General features: G+C 42.9%; 1 protein-coding gene across 3 annotated transcripts in view; it reads right to left on the reverse strand.

Moving 5' to 3' along the window:
• BTBD16 (BTB domain containing 16) overlaps positions 1 to 15,078 on the reverse strand; it is a 58,365-nt gene that overhangs the window by 39,744 nt on the left and 3,543 nt on the right. For 2 of the 3 annotated variants that reach the window (XM_053305234.1, XM_053305235.1), the window contains 8 exons: positions 14,777 to 14,936; positions 13,745 to 13,865; positions 10,512 to 10,588; positions 10,269 to 10,412; positions 7,244 to 7,369; positions 5,492 to 5,606; positions 1,731 to 1,800; positions 861 to 991 (listed from right to left, as the gene is read on the reverse strand). In XM_053305234.1, the coding sequence (XP_053161209.1) occupies positions 861 to 991; positions 1,731 to 1,800; positions 5,492 to 5,606; positions 7,244 to 7,369; positions 10,269 to 10,412; positions 10,512 to 10,588; positions 13,745 to 13,865; positions 14,777 to 14,936 (944 nt within the window). The remainder of the gene's footprint in view (positions 1 to 860; positions 992 to 1,730; positions 1,801 to 5,491; positions 5,607 to 7,243; positions 7,370 to 10,268; positions 10,413 to 10,511; positions 10,589 to 13,744; positions 13,866 to 14,776; positions 14,937 to 15,078) is intronic. The other variant, XM_053305236.1, reaches the window with a different exon arrangement.

A 15,078-nucleotide genomic window follows, 5' to 3' on the forward strand; every position in this document is an offset into this window, starting at 1 on the left:
AACTATCTCTGGAAAGACAAAATGGAGACTAACACTGGAGGAAAAAAGAGGGGAGGAGTCCAGCACTTTTATCCATGCCCTAAATGCCCCCAGTGGTCACTATGAGACATTGCAGCTGATAGCTGGTGCTGCCAAGGTTCTAGCTCCAACAATATTAACACACCCACTTATGTCAAGCATAAGACTCTTGTGAGCAAAGGATTTAGCAGACCAGACTATTGGTTTTCTGGATTTTGCCAGTCCACAAGTTGTTTTTAAAATGAAATTTAATATAAACTGACCACATGTTCTCTCTTTTATGGCCACTGTAATTGCTTTATGATGAAAACCACTACATTAGCAGATGTGTTATGAGACGGCAAACTAGTTCCAGGGAAGTCTTGCTTAATTTTAGCCAAACAGGTTGTTTTTATGACACTGTGAGTAAGAACCTGGCATGTGATCAATTTTGTTGTGAATCTAGCCTCTTTACTGCAATAAACATTTCGCAGGGTTGTTTCACATGATGAAGTGGATTCAGTCTATTCCCTGTTGATTTGTAGACAGATTTTAGGAATCATATGAACATAGGTATCAGTCTGCTGGTCAGACCATTGGTCTATCTGTCCTGATTACTCTCCCAGCTGAGAGTGGCCCCCTAAGCTCAGAAACTGGTCTTCCTCAATCTTGCTACCTGAGCTCTTTAAAAGATGGCAGGGATTGAACCATGTGTCTGAATTAAAGGTTCTGCTGGTCATGGGCAAAGCATTTTCCCGTCTAAGCATTTAAATGAGACCCCATCTCATTTAAACATGCTTCATGCACATGCCCGCCCGTAGGCAGCATAGTCTTTCCCCATCCTTATCGCTCATCATTCTGACCTTGAAGATTTTAGCACTTTCTGCAGGAGTTCTAGTGGCAGCTTCCGGAGGTGAATCTGAGAGCCGAGCTGTGGGACAAGGTTGACTTCTATCCATCTTTCACAATCCATTATCAAGGCGTTCTGCTTGTACTGATTTCAAAGGAGAGGGGAAAGTGTCATCAAAGAAATTCTGCACTCTGAGACCATCTTGTGGTGGAGACTGGAAAATATAACATAATATGCAAATTGGGACTAAAACAAAGTGCCCTTCTTTTTTTCTAAGATGTTGAATGTTAAGTGTACACCTAAGAAAATCTAATATGGATGTAATAATTGCATGTATTATCATCATACATGATGATTTGCAGTTTCCTGTTGAATGTGTGAGATCAGATGTATGTTCAGTTAGTACATCACAGTGCACAAATATGAGTGTACTCTGTTGACACATCACAATAGATTTAATTGCTACCAATTAACATGAAGGGCAGCTCTTCTGTCACCGTTCTGCAGAAGATTGCCACATTCTCTGGCCTTCTAGAGAGAGAATCTATTTCTATAAGAGCTCCTGCCAACCATGGACCTTCTTCCAACTTTTCAGTCTAAGAGGATGCAATCAGCTGGTGAGGGAGAAAGACCAAGAACAATGGAGAAGCCAGGTTTGCTCTGGAGAAATGCTGCAGGCTACAAAACAGTCCCTAGCAACCTGCACAGAGACAACCATGTGCATGAGCTCCTTAGAGAGAGAGCAGGATAGAAAAGTATAAATAGTCAGCAACAAGCATTATGTGGCCACTGAGAGTTGATCAACATAAAAACTACGGTATAAGCAAATTTACTAGCCAAAGCTAAACTTCATGCATAGGCACCCATGAAATCCATAGCTCACCTTGCAGCCTGCAGAATAATAGCTACAGACATTGGATGTACGAATGTTACTTTGCATGACGTGTACACACCTGGGGGGGAAAGCAGACTATAAATGACAGTGTAGGAAAGAGAGGCAGAAAATGGGCAGAGCTCCAGACCCCGCCCTTCAGTTGGGACTTCTACACCTGGGTCCGAAATCTCAACTCTCTCACACACAGGCCCAGTCTGCAGTACCTTTTGAATAGTAATGCATTTAGTTTGATTTATCAAATCAAATAAATGAATGAATGAACAAACAAACAAATAAACAGTTGTTGGCACTGTAAACTGGTGCTGCTGTTGGAGAACAACATTTTTCTTTCATTTTGCATCTTTTATTATCCCCCAAAACTTAATTACTTACATCATGCACCCTTTGGGGACAGAATATATTTGCATTTGGAATTGATCTGAGCCAGTGGCAACATCAGGAAAAAATAATAATTTGATGGGCACAAGTGCATTTTGGGGAGGGGAACTTCATCCCACCTGTTAAGATTTCTAAAAGAAAAATAAGCATGTATTTCAAGGTAAGTCCCCCATCCTAAACAGATTTCTTGTTCTGTCTTTGAGTAAAGTATCCTTTTGAAATTACTGCCCATTTAAGGGCAAGCTAAGATTAGTGTGGGAAATCCATGATCAGGAGATCCCATAGTTAGTTGTTTTTTAAGTTAAAATTTTAATTTATTTTAAAGTGAAGAGCAGTTGGAGGGGAATCAGGTCAGCAGTGAGAAAGAGGGTTTAACCCTTGCACCATTCTGTTTTTCCAGTTAAAATAATCCCAAATTATCCACACAACAGTGTGGATTTTAAACAGGGAGACTTAGAACACTTAAGTTGACATCTGTACATTGAAATGACTGTTCTTTATTTGTAGTTTTTAATTTTCTTTTAATTAACTCAATAAAAAGGTCTGGAGAGAAGAATTTGGTGTAGATCCCTTATGCTTATTATGTCACCAGTATATCAACTAATTCCAAATTGCTATTTACCCCATGGGGGGAATTTCCCTCTGAAAAACAAATAGCAGCTTCAAGGCTACAGGCAATTTAGACTAGGGAAATGCAGTGGGGAGAGGATTAAAAACTCACCCTCAGCACCACAGCCCCAATCTGATGTCACCCATGGCTGTTTTTATACTTTCACAAACATTCAGCCAGCGTGTGTAGTGGTTAGAGTGCTGGACTAGGACCGGGGAGACCCACGTTAAAATCCCCATTCAGGCAAAATACTTGCTGAGTGACTCTGGGCCAGTCACTTCTCTCTCAGCCTAACCTACTTCACAGGGTTGTTGTGAGGAGAAACTTAAGTATGTAGTACACTAGGGATGTGCACAAATCGGTCCAGAGGCCATTCTAGAGGCCTCCGGACAGGTTCAAACGCAGCACCGGCCCAAAGTTTTGACGCCGGGGGGGGGTTCTTTAAGGGCAGGGGAGGGTGCAGTTACCCACCCACCCCGACCGCCCCCCACACACACACCAGCGCTCTGTTTTTAGGGAAAACCATGGGGCGGCAGAGTACCTCCCTGCTGCCCCTTCCCCTGTTCCTGGCCAGAAGTAGAGCCTGTCCGTGCATGCACGTGCACACACACCATGGACGTCATGTGCGTGCACACAACGTGCATGGCGGGCACGGGTTTGACAGGCGCATGTGCAGGCGCTACTTTCGGCCACTTCCAGCCAGGAACGGGGGAAGAGGTGGCAGGGAGGTACACTGATGCCCCATGGTTTTCCCTAAAAATGGACCGCTGGCAGGGGAAAGCAGCAGGAGGGATAAGTGCACCCTCCCCTGCCCTTAAAGAACCCTGGGCACTGAACCGCACCTCCACGGTTCCATGCACACCACTATAGTACACTGCTCTGGGCTCCTTAGAGGAAAAGCAGGATATAAAATGTAAATAATAATAATAATAATAATAATAATAATAATAATAATAAAGCAGCTTTACTGGGAACAGCCTATATTCTGCGACGATATCTATAACAATTGACAATAAAATTCAGCCATCCCAGGTCCTTGGGAAGGACTTGAATTCTGGATAAAACAAACCAGTCAATAACACCTGTCTGACTGTGTAAACAAGCAATAATAATAATTCAGGCAATCTGATCATATTTTATCTGATATTTCCTCTAGTGTGGCCTTAAAATGTTACCAGCCACCACACAAACACATACACACGGTCAACAGGCACTTGCAAGCCCATCTTTGAAGACTTAAGAACTAGAAACCTGCTTTAAAATATATATCAGAGGACAAATTGGTATGGGATGAATAAATATGCCAATTTATTCATCCCATACCAGTTTATCAGAATGGCAAAACACACAGCCCTATCTATTCCCTGCTACTACACTCCTATCTGTAGGAATGTTCTCTTGTAATTTATTGCCTCTTAATCTTTGTAATTTGTTTTCTCCAGATATCCACATGATTCAGTCCCTCCCACTCTTTAAAAAGTCCTTCAAAGCATATTTATTTTCTCAGGTCTTTAACAAACGTTTGTTAGTATAATACACTCTCTCTTTCTCCATTGTTTGCCTTTGAGGTAGGTTGTGGGTTTTTTGTTCTTTTGGGGCACTTAGGAAATAATAATAGTGATAACAATGATGCCTGACATTCTAACACTGCACCCATACATGCAAAGCAAGCACATGTTCAGCCCTGGTATCCCCATTTCTGAAGCATGGAGTGCTTCCAGGTGAAGAGGGCATTAGCAACCCCCCTCCCCGCCGCCGCTCGCACAAGTATCTGCACTTCTGAAGTGGAGACACTAGTGCTGCACACATGAATATAATAATTATATCCCCAAGAGCACAGACCCTTCTTACCAAGAAAGAAAGAAAGAAAGAAAGAAAGAACATTCCAAATCAACAAACCATCTGTTCCTGATATTGTATAACTTTGATAATTGCATAAACCAAACAAAATGAATGTACATAAAATTTTGCACAGTGTTTCCAGTTCTGGCCTCTCCAGAAGCTAGACATTTTAGGATTTTGCATCTAAACTCACATTATGGTGAAGCTTTTATAGAGATAGGAAAAAGAGTGTTTGTGTCTTCAGACCCTGTAATTACTTCATCAGCTACTGAGATAAATTTGCCTTGGCCAAGACCAGCGTGTCACCTTCAGTCAGGACTTCTTCAGAGCAGTTTTACAAATATAGGAGACTATTTCCCGTAAAACCACCACCAAGATGATTCATTCCACAATTCTTGGCAGGCAAAGGGCGTCAACTTGTGCTTCTGCCAGGTGACAGAAGGACATTTTCCTGCCATTCTCTCATTCTAATAATGTCTCAGTCCAAAGAGCTGTGCCAAGAGCCACAGAAAAATACACCAATATGAAACAATATCAGGTTGGCCTAGAAATGGGGTTACGGGAAGAGTCAAAATATCGTTATGTCATCAGGGCTACTAATAAAGGTAAGTAATCCTTTTGCTCCAGTTGTACAGACTGACCTTTACAATACAACTAGTGGTTTAATATTCAACCTAAAAGGCAGCAATGGTCCAGGGGACTGAAATCAGTGTGCAGCTGTCAGCTAATACTGCTGTTTAAACTGGGTTTAAAACATGTTTTCAAGATACACAGCGTTTGAAAACTGACACTCCTGCTATCAAAGCTGACATTCCACAGAACTGCATTAGTATAAGGGAGACAGACATTTTGTACCGCTACACAATTCAGACCCCACATCTAAAGCCAATTACATGATGGTGTGCAAATGTCTACTTACTTCTGGAAAAGGGTAGGGAACTCTAATACTGATGCTGTTGCCAGGATTCCCAGAATATCATCTTCATTCACTTCTGGCTCAGAGTGGTATAAATTCTTGAGCGCAATAGCAAAAGCTTCAGACCAAAAGAACAAATAAATACATAACTAATATCAAGCCTTAAGAGTGAATACTTCATGAGGCCTAGTCTGTTGGGAAAGGGGCTCCCTTTCTCTCCTGATCAGAATGTTCCCTTATTGAAATAATAGCACACTGCTATGGAAGTCAAACTGACTGTATGCTTGCTGCTGCAGAGGAACATATGTGATACTGAGTTAGACCACTCATCCATCTAGCCTAGCAATGTCTACAGTGACTGGCAGCAGCTGTTCCAAGGTTTCAGGCAGGAGTCTTTTTCAGACCTACCTGGAGATGCCAGGGGTTGAACCTGGGGCCATAAGCAGAGCCTCTGTCACTGCGCTATACCCAATAAAATTGTAAACAACAGATAAAACACAATAAGGCTATTCACACAATTGCCAGGTAGGCGGGAAAGGAGAAAGGCGGTACTGAGTGTAACTTCCCCCCAGGCAATCCTGCCCCATTGGTGGAACACGGAGATTGTGCTTCCACATGATCCATGCGGCTGGAACAGCATGGATGGGATATCCCACAGTGGACTACCCAATGAGTGTGGTGCATTGGGGGAATCCCCCAGGAGCTGGGTGCTCCAGCGCCTAAATCTGTATGTGCTCAGGCTGTGTGCATCCCAAGCACACACACAACCCCAGCGCAGGAGTTAAGGGCACACTTGCATCCTTACGCCTGGCTAAAGGTTGGGGTTAAAAGTAGGGTTAGGCAGGTGGGCAGCTTGGGTTAAGAGCACAGGGGTTAAGGACATGCTTGAGTCCTTAACCCTGGCTAAAGGCTGGGGTTAAAAGTAGGGATCGGTGGGCTGCCCTAGCCTGGATTAGGCTCTTTATGTGAATAGCCTTAATACATTTCAGGGTGTTCCTTCTCCCTTTTTTCATTATACTAGCATTTGGGGATCATCCAATGCAACTGAGTGGTTGGAGATTAAGGACAGCCGGGGAAAAGTATTTCTTCACATAATGCATCCGTATTTGGGGTTTACTGCCATAGCATGTGGTGACGGCCCTAGCTAAGGTAGCTTCAAAATGGCATTAAAGAAGTTCATGGAGGATAGGTCTGTTGCTAGCTATTAATCAGGATGGATGTGGAGACTTCCTGTTCATCAGCAGTATACCTCTAATATCCATTATGAGTGGGTGGGGGCACCAGCAAAGATTGTCTATCGCCTGTTTGCTCTGCTTGTGGACTTTGCAGGGCATCTGGTTCAGCACTGTGGGAAACAGGATGCTGGACTTGATGGCGCCTGAGTCAGAGAAAGCAAAGTTCTTGTGTTCTTTGCTTTCTCTTCCAAGGAAACAGAGCCTGCTAAGGCTATTCCGAACTCGAGAGCAAAACATATTTGAGTTTCTTGGGAGAAACAATACCAACTGAAAAATGGGAGGTGAATGTTCAATTTCCACAGAGAAGGGGAGTGGCATAGACTGGGTTAATGAATTTTCTTTCCACAAGTCGGTATCTCAGTTCTACTGGGGAAAAACATGCAGGTACCCCTAAGGAGGGTCATCACTTTTAGCCTGTTCCTTTCATACAATAATTAATATGTACAGAAAGAGCCCAGACTATAGAGTAACTCTTTATATTTGTAACAGCTAATATCAGTATCGGAAGAAAAGACGTTACCAAATCGAGTGACATCTGGATCAGTAATATCCAAGACAATTGTGACTTTGGGTAGTTTTCGCTTTTCTTCACAGAGTGTTTTATCTTTTAGGATATCTAGTAGACGTCGTTTATAACATCTGGGTTCTGCCAAAGAGAGTGGGTACACAGGAAGATTTGTATGGGAATGGCGTTTAAGACAAAATATATCTAACACAATAAAAGGGCTCACTTGAGTGGCCTACTGAGAAATACTTAACACAGTGAAGTGGGTCTCACGATCAGTGAGACCCGCTTTTGCGGGGAGAGCGGGCTAAGCCCACTCTCCCTGCACACGATCCCGGCAGGAGCCCTAGGCAGCCAGATCGGCCACCCGCATGATTGCCGGCTCTGTGACAGAGCCGGCGGGGGCTGGGGAGCTCGGGGGCCGCGCAGCCCCCGGAAGCTCCAGTATGCCCTGCGCGAGTACACAGGGCATACTGGGGAGACCCCCGGAGCCAGGAGCCGGCTTTTTGCCTCCCCTCTGGGGGTCTCCTTATGAGTAGCTGCAGCTACTCATGATCGGAAAGCCCAGGTTTGCGGAGCACTCACTCCACAAACCTGGGCTAAGGGGAGGGCTAAAAAAGTGGGCTAGCCGCTTGTAAGCCACCGGGCTCACCTGCAAGCCCAGTGGTTTACACGATCAGCCAAAATTGGGCTAGGCTCTCCTAGCCCAATTTTGGGTGATCATGAGAATAGCCCCAGCATTTTCTTATTACATATACTATTGCTTATTACACTTTCTGGCATTAGATCATGAAAGTTTAATTGTCACTGGATCTTAATAATGGGTCATAAATATCAAAGATGTGATTGTTCTTGGACATGGAAAAGATAAAAAAAAGAGAAGGAAGGAAAATAACTGAAATAATATTTGAAAGCTCTTCCAGGTGCACCCATCTTTAGAGGTTAAGCAGATGCTTTTCTGTGGTGGGGATCTGTTTAGGGAACATCCCCTACCCATTTAATGGACAACAAGATCTTAGGATGTTTATTTTTGTCTGGTGTTTTTATTTATTTTATGTATTTTATGTGGCATGTTGCTGGGGGCACTTGTTTTAATTTAGTGTTCTTCTCCTCCATTCACTCCCCTTCTTTTTCCTCCTATTTGCTGAGATCATAAGCCTGCAGACAGGGTTTTTCTCACTGAGGCTATTCACACATGCATTAAATACTGGGCTAAGGGAGCCCAGCCTGGTTTTGCATGCACACGTGCCACCCAGCAGCAAAGCGGTGGCAAACCCGCTTGTGGAGACTGCCTCCAAAACAAGGTTAGGAGAATCAGAGCTCTCCTAACCTCATTTTTTGGATTGCCTGTCAGCCATGGCTGCTTGCAGTGCTCTCAGGGAGAGGGAATCCCCATAATGCACCACATACATACTCATGAGGTGCATTATTTGAGGTCTGGGGGGACGGTGCGACATGCCCCAGCTCCCTGACCCTCGAAGCTACCGGCAGCAGCCAGTGCCCGTCTGGGCAGGCTATTTGCCTGCCCAAGGGAAGAAAACAGATAGTCTGTGGGGAGGTAAGCTCGTCAGGGCTTCCTCCCCGCAAGCCCTATTGCCATTTCTCACTGCTCATGTTAAACGGCTCATTGTTTCTCACTATTGAAGTTAATGGAATATGAATATTCTGCAAGGCCTAGAGTAGTAGTACATGAGCCAGCCGGCAGTGGTTGGTACCATCTGGGGGGGATGAATGCTCATTATGATTTTTGACAAGGTTTGCACCCCTACAGATGGAAATTGAAAATAGATTATAGTATTGTGATACTTTTGCTCTGTACTGTATTATCATGCTTTTCTTGTCCTGACCACCGGGCCTGCAGCGGCCACATTTGCAACGGTCTTTTAAAACTGCTATAAAATTGTACTGATGTGAGAGGAATGGAAGTGAAAAATCAGCAGGCATGTCCTCCAAATATTATTCCATGAATTTTTCCATGGAACACAACAATTTGTTCATTGTCACCCTGATCCTAACTCTACCCTAACCCTTTCCTCTTTGCAAAAATGAGTGCAATTTTACCCTACTCATTTGGCGTAGGGATAAAAAAAGGGAGGGGGGGTTGATAACAGAGAAAGCTGTAATTGCAACAATGATTTCACCTATTTTCCATTTCTAGGGGGGTAGATGTTGCCAGAAATCTCTGTGAGCATTGATCCCCTGAGATGGTTCTGATGGCCAAAATTGGTGGGCCTAGCTCACGGATTATAAGTCGCGTTGTAAGATACTAAGTTTGATACTGTCAAGCTGGGAAGACAGATGGAAGATTTAGAAATATGAACAGGTGATTCTTCTACAAATATTTATATCTCACTTTTCAACAACAGCATTCAACGCACTTTACGCAGAAAATAAATAATAAAATAAGTTGGTTCCCTGTTCCAAAAGGCTTGCAATTTTATCCCTGCATTTCCACAAAAACCCGGCAACGTACTGTGCAGGGTTTCTTCAGTATATAACATTCAGTGTTATATACTTGGCAAATAGGCACCTTTTGACATGGTGATTCTCTTTATTTATCAGGGGGAGTGTAACTGGCCCTGTCCACTCCCAGAACAGTACTTCTGGTGACAGTTGCTGGTGTCTATCTTATGTTTCTTTTTAGATTGTGAGCCCTTTTGAGACAGGGATCCATCTTATTTATTTATTATTCCTCTGTGTAAACCACCCTGGGCCATTTTTGGAAGGGCAGTATAGAAACTGAATAAAATAAAATAAATAAATAGAAATAAAATATAATGTGTGGCATTTTATTTAGAAGATTAGGAACTGTTAACATTATTATAATTGTTGATTGCAATTTGATTGCCATCACCATCTCAACTTACTGGATCAAAATGTTGTATATACATGCCATATAGTATATACGGTATTTTAAAATATGTAGTATTTTACATATATAGTATATATAAAAAACAACAAACGAATGTATTTTGGTTCCTTGTAAATTTTCTTTCTTCTGAATTAAAGTCACAAAGAGGTTTGGTCATCCTTCCAATACCTTTTTTTGTTTTGGTTTCTTTTTCCTTGCTGTAGGAGTAACTGTTTTGTACAGCTGAAGCAAGAAGCTGTGAGAGGACATGAGATTTAAAGAAGTACATGCGATGAAGTTCCCACTGGAAGCCCAAGCACTCCAATGTTACATCTGAAGAGGCAAAGAAGTTGCACAGTTATAAATGTGAGATAAATCTCTAGAGACCATAGGGCAATCACAACAGGTTGTCTCTCAGGTAGTCCTACCCACCTGGCTCCATGCCTTCTGTCATCTTCTGGGTATAAGAAAAAAGCTCTTCATGTGGAGCTCTTTCCAGGGTGAAGAATCTCAATAACAAAAGAAGAAGAAGAAGAAGAAGCCGAGATGTAAATATAACTGGATCTGTTCTGCTTTAATGTGTTTTTAAAAATTCCAATGATGCCAAGGGAAACATGCACTAATACAGCACTAATATATTGCATAAGGCTTCAATGGCTCTCAGCAGTCCGTTTATGATAATTGACAGACTTGATATTTACATCAGAAAGGTTTGGGAACAAACTTTAGGGGGAAAAATATGTCTGACAAATATGACCAGTTGTGGATCATTCTTTAAGGCAGGCTACAATCAACACTTGTTTGAAAAACAGTCCACTTTCACCAGCCTTCAAAACACACAAGCTGACGAAAATATGAGAGCCAATTCAGATGAAAGATTAGTAGACTATCTCCTTGCAGTAGAACAGGAGTTACCATTACCCCTAGGGGTACCCTGAAGGGCTCCCAGTGGGTATTCAGAGCCCTCTTGCCTCCCCACACTGCAGCTGCACTATTTGTTCCCCATTGGAGGCTTGCTGGCTCAAAGGTGATGCATTTTCAGTGATGTGTCCATTGAAGAAGAGGAGAGAGGAAGAGGGTGAAGACCATCAGTTTACTTCAGTTTAAATCAGCAGCTGGTCTAAGAATATTTAAGTGGCACAAAGACAATTACTCAAACCAAGTTCTCCTGTGTTAAACCATTCAAAATTAAATCATCCTGGCTATTCATTCATATATATCCCTCTATCCATCTACACACACACACACACACACACACACACACACACACACACACACACTTCTTTCTTTCTTTCTTTCTTTCTTTCTTTCTTTCTTTCTTTCTTTCTTTAGTGGGTTATTAAATTTCTTTATATTATCTTCATTTTAGTATTTTAATTATGTATTGTTTTAATTTTTGAGATCATCTGCACCTTTGTATTTTAATTATGCACTAGCTTAAACCACACAGAGCCTCTGTGCACTAGTACTTGAGAGATCTCTTCACCCTCACCTGAGCTGCACTCCTGCTCCTGCTCCTGCTCCTCCTTCTCCATCCAGTTCCTTCCATCCCCTTTTATCCCTCTTGGTCACTCCTCCTTCCCTTTACTCCATCCCCTCCCCTTCTTGGTCGCAGCTGCAGTGTTGCTGGCACCTATTGACCAAGTTGCAGCCCCCTATCCACATAGATCTCCCCACCCTCACCTGAGCCCTGCTCCTCCCCACAGGAGCAGCAGCAGCAGCAGTTGACTGGGCACTTCCTTGCTGCTGCCACCACAACTACTCGTTCATGGTGGACGGATGGACCCGGTGGTGGATGGTGGTGGTGGTGGATGGGCCATCCATGGTGGTGGATGGGCCTGGACCCATCCCTGGCCCTTCCTTCTTTCTCCCTTCTCCTCCCTTCTTTTTCTCTCTTTCTCTCTCCTCCACTCGCTCTTCCCCTCTGTCTTTCTCCTCCTCCTTTTTTTCTTTCTCTCTCTCTCCCTCTTTCCCTTCCTGAGTTAACGGATCTTGTTCATCTTGTTTCCTCACCTAATTCACACAATGGCAGCCTCTTTCTCCTGAAAGGGCTCTTTCCTCCCTCATGGACCCCTTTCTTTGAAGACCCCTGCCCACTATCTTTAGATAGATAGCTAGATAGATAGAACAGAATAGATAGATTCCTCTCCTCTACAATCAAGAACATCTTCTGCAGTAACAATTGCATTCCAACTGACCTTAACCATCACAGGCTCCTCCTCCCTATCTGCATATGGAATCCCCTCTGTCCTATCACCACGGTGCCACAGGCTCCTCCTCGCCATCTGCATATGGAATCCTCACTGAGCAATCATCATGGTGCTTCTGCTCTTGCTGGCTTCTCCCCCCTATCTGGATATGGAATCCCCACTGCCCAATCAGGAGCTTCTGCTTGCAAACTCTCGCAAGAGCTGCCACACATGGGATTAGCTACGGGTATGCCTTATAGAAGTGTGTGTGTGTGGTTTAAATTATATTGTAAACATATTTTAGATTGTTTTAATGAAAAGCAGTATATAAATTGAACAAACAAACAAATAATAGAAGAGGCCTCAGTAGCAGTTTTGTGACTTGCAAACATTTAGTTCTTTTAATCTCTAACTTCTATGCACCCAACACTAGCAAATATATTAAAACAATAGCTGACATCCATTGCAAAGATGTTGCCCCTTGGCTAGTTCCACTAAGTTGGGAGCTGGGCCTGCAGCTTAGAATTGCTCTGATGCCACAAGGTGCTCATCTGCACAACCCGTGGTGCACCTCCTGCTGTGCAACCTCTTACTCAGTCCATATTATTAGAGTTTGGAAGGGTAAGCTCATTTATCTGCTCCACCTGCAGCAGAAGTGCACAAGTAAGAAGAGCACTGCTAATTCATATTGTCTGGAGACATGGAGTTAAAGTTATAAGTAAAGTAGTTTATTTTAGAAATACATCAGATAGATAGAAAGCCTATGTGCCTAGCTCAGGAGAGGGGGAGGAACAAAACGGAAGTCTCTCTCAGGTGAGAGAATGAAACCTGAGACTATCAGTCTAACAAAGGGGAAGTAGATAGAGGAACTGTAGTCAGAGAGGGGATTCCCTTATTCCTAGTGTCATGCCCCTAGTGTCAATATGGGTGGCTGGCGCTAAGAGTCAATGCTATCAGGAGCGGCATCTCATATAGATAGATAGATAGATATAGATATAGATATAGATATTGCAAGGATGATGCAAAGCTGTTCTACATCCTTGTTGCACAAGCTCAACATTTGCACAAATGGATCAAGACCACAAGAGATTGCACAGGGTTTAGCATCTACTCCGCTGCACACTCCTCTTGCATATGTGCAGCATTAGTCTGGATGTCAATAACTAGCTACAAACAAAATTATATTTTCAACCTAAAATTGGTTAGAGAGTTTACTTACATCACTAGCTTGGAGTTTATAGAATCAAAATGTTTGTCTATGTATTTAGGGAGGTGTTCTTATCATGGCCAGAATGGGCCCATGTTACAAAAATAGACCATATAATTGGCTATTCACCATGATTGGTTACCTTTTCCTCTCCATTGCAAATAAATCCCAGATGTTTTTCTGCTATTGGGCTATAGACAGCAGTAAGGGACAATTCCATTTTAAAGCTATTTGCAACGTGTTAAGTGTGAATGACCTCTGGCTCTTACCTTTGTTTGGACTTGGATTTTGGAGGCAAAAGTGAAAATGCATGCCCACTAGACTCTTTCTGAAAGTCCGTTCTTGCTTTCCAAGCCTCTCTTTCTGCAGCCAGGGACACGGGAGTGTCAGCTGAAAGGTTAATAACCAACAGACACTGGGTATGTATGTTCCCCAATCGAGGACTTCCCACCTGATTTCACAGCAAGTGAGCGGGGTTGGCGGTAAGGACTCCTACAATACGGACCAATGACCTGGATGGTGTGGCAAGACCTGGAAAACTGTGGTGCATTCTCATCATAGCATCCAGGGATGTTGGCATGAAGAATGTAGTCAAGGTCCAGGGGAGTGGCAGCAACGAGAATTCCAGAGAATGCTGAAGCAGAACATAATATTTCTGCTGCAATGCCTGAAATATTAAGACTGGTCCCACACCCACAATGGATCTGAGGAGCAGATGCTAAAGTCCAGTGTCCGAATAAACACCCGTTTAAGGAGTTGATACAACTCATCACTAATAGCCTAATGCCAACAAACTCAGCAAAAATATAGCCTTGCAAAGAAACGACCTATATGAAAAGTACAAGAATACAAAACAAAACTGTACAAATGTCATTTATGCATAGAGGAACATTTGTACTGCCTTATCTACAGTTTTTATGAACTAGACTTTGTGTAGAACAGCTAGGAATTAAAGACAAAAAAATGTGTAGCAGAAGAGTAAAAACGGTTTCTTGCATTTTGTCACACACATTCTTAATTTTACTGTATTCAGTCAAGTTCTTTCTCCCAGATGCACAGTTGCTCTCTAGTGGGCCAGTCTGGAATTGCCGATGACTCGATTTTAGGGATAATAGTTACATTTGGCAGATGTGTATCCCAATATCGGTTCTAAAGCTTGATGCACTACAGAAATTATACTTTCATTCAGAAGTGCAAGATTTTTACCCTACCACAAAATCCAAAGACTTGTGCAGTCAGCCAACCAAAGCGTAGAGAGTTTCCATGCAAACACTATTCCATGCTTTCAGTTACCACCATACCTGACATTATTCTCATCAGAGTCTCATTGAGACCAACTCGAGCAGCTTTATTAGCCTGTGAGATTCCTAGCAGGTCACAACTTGGGCTGAATGGAAATTGCCAACGATTGGTGAGTCCAGCTTGCTTGCGGAAGCAACTTGGTTTCAAGGGTACTGAAATCTTAAACAAATATTATTTTTCAGAAAGAGTATAACATGTATATTCAAAGACTCTCGCTCACCAAGGACAGGAGAAGAGTCCAGGTTCAGAGAGAGCATGCCTCTGAATACCAATGGCTGAGGGGCAAACGATGGTTGCCTTC

This window comes from Hemicordylus capensis, chromosome 3 (assembly GCF_027244095.1).
Source record: "Hemicordylus capensis ecotype Gifberg chromosome 3, rHemCap1.1.pri, whole genome shotgun sequence".
Classification (NCBI taxonomy): Eukaryota; Metazoa; Chordata; class Lepidosauria; order Squamata; family Cordylidae; genus Hemicordylus; species Hemicordylus capensis.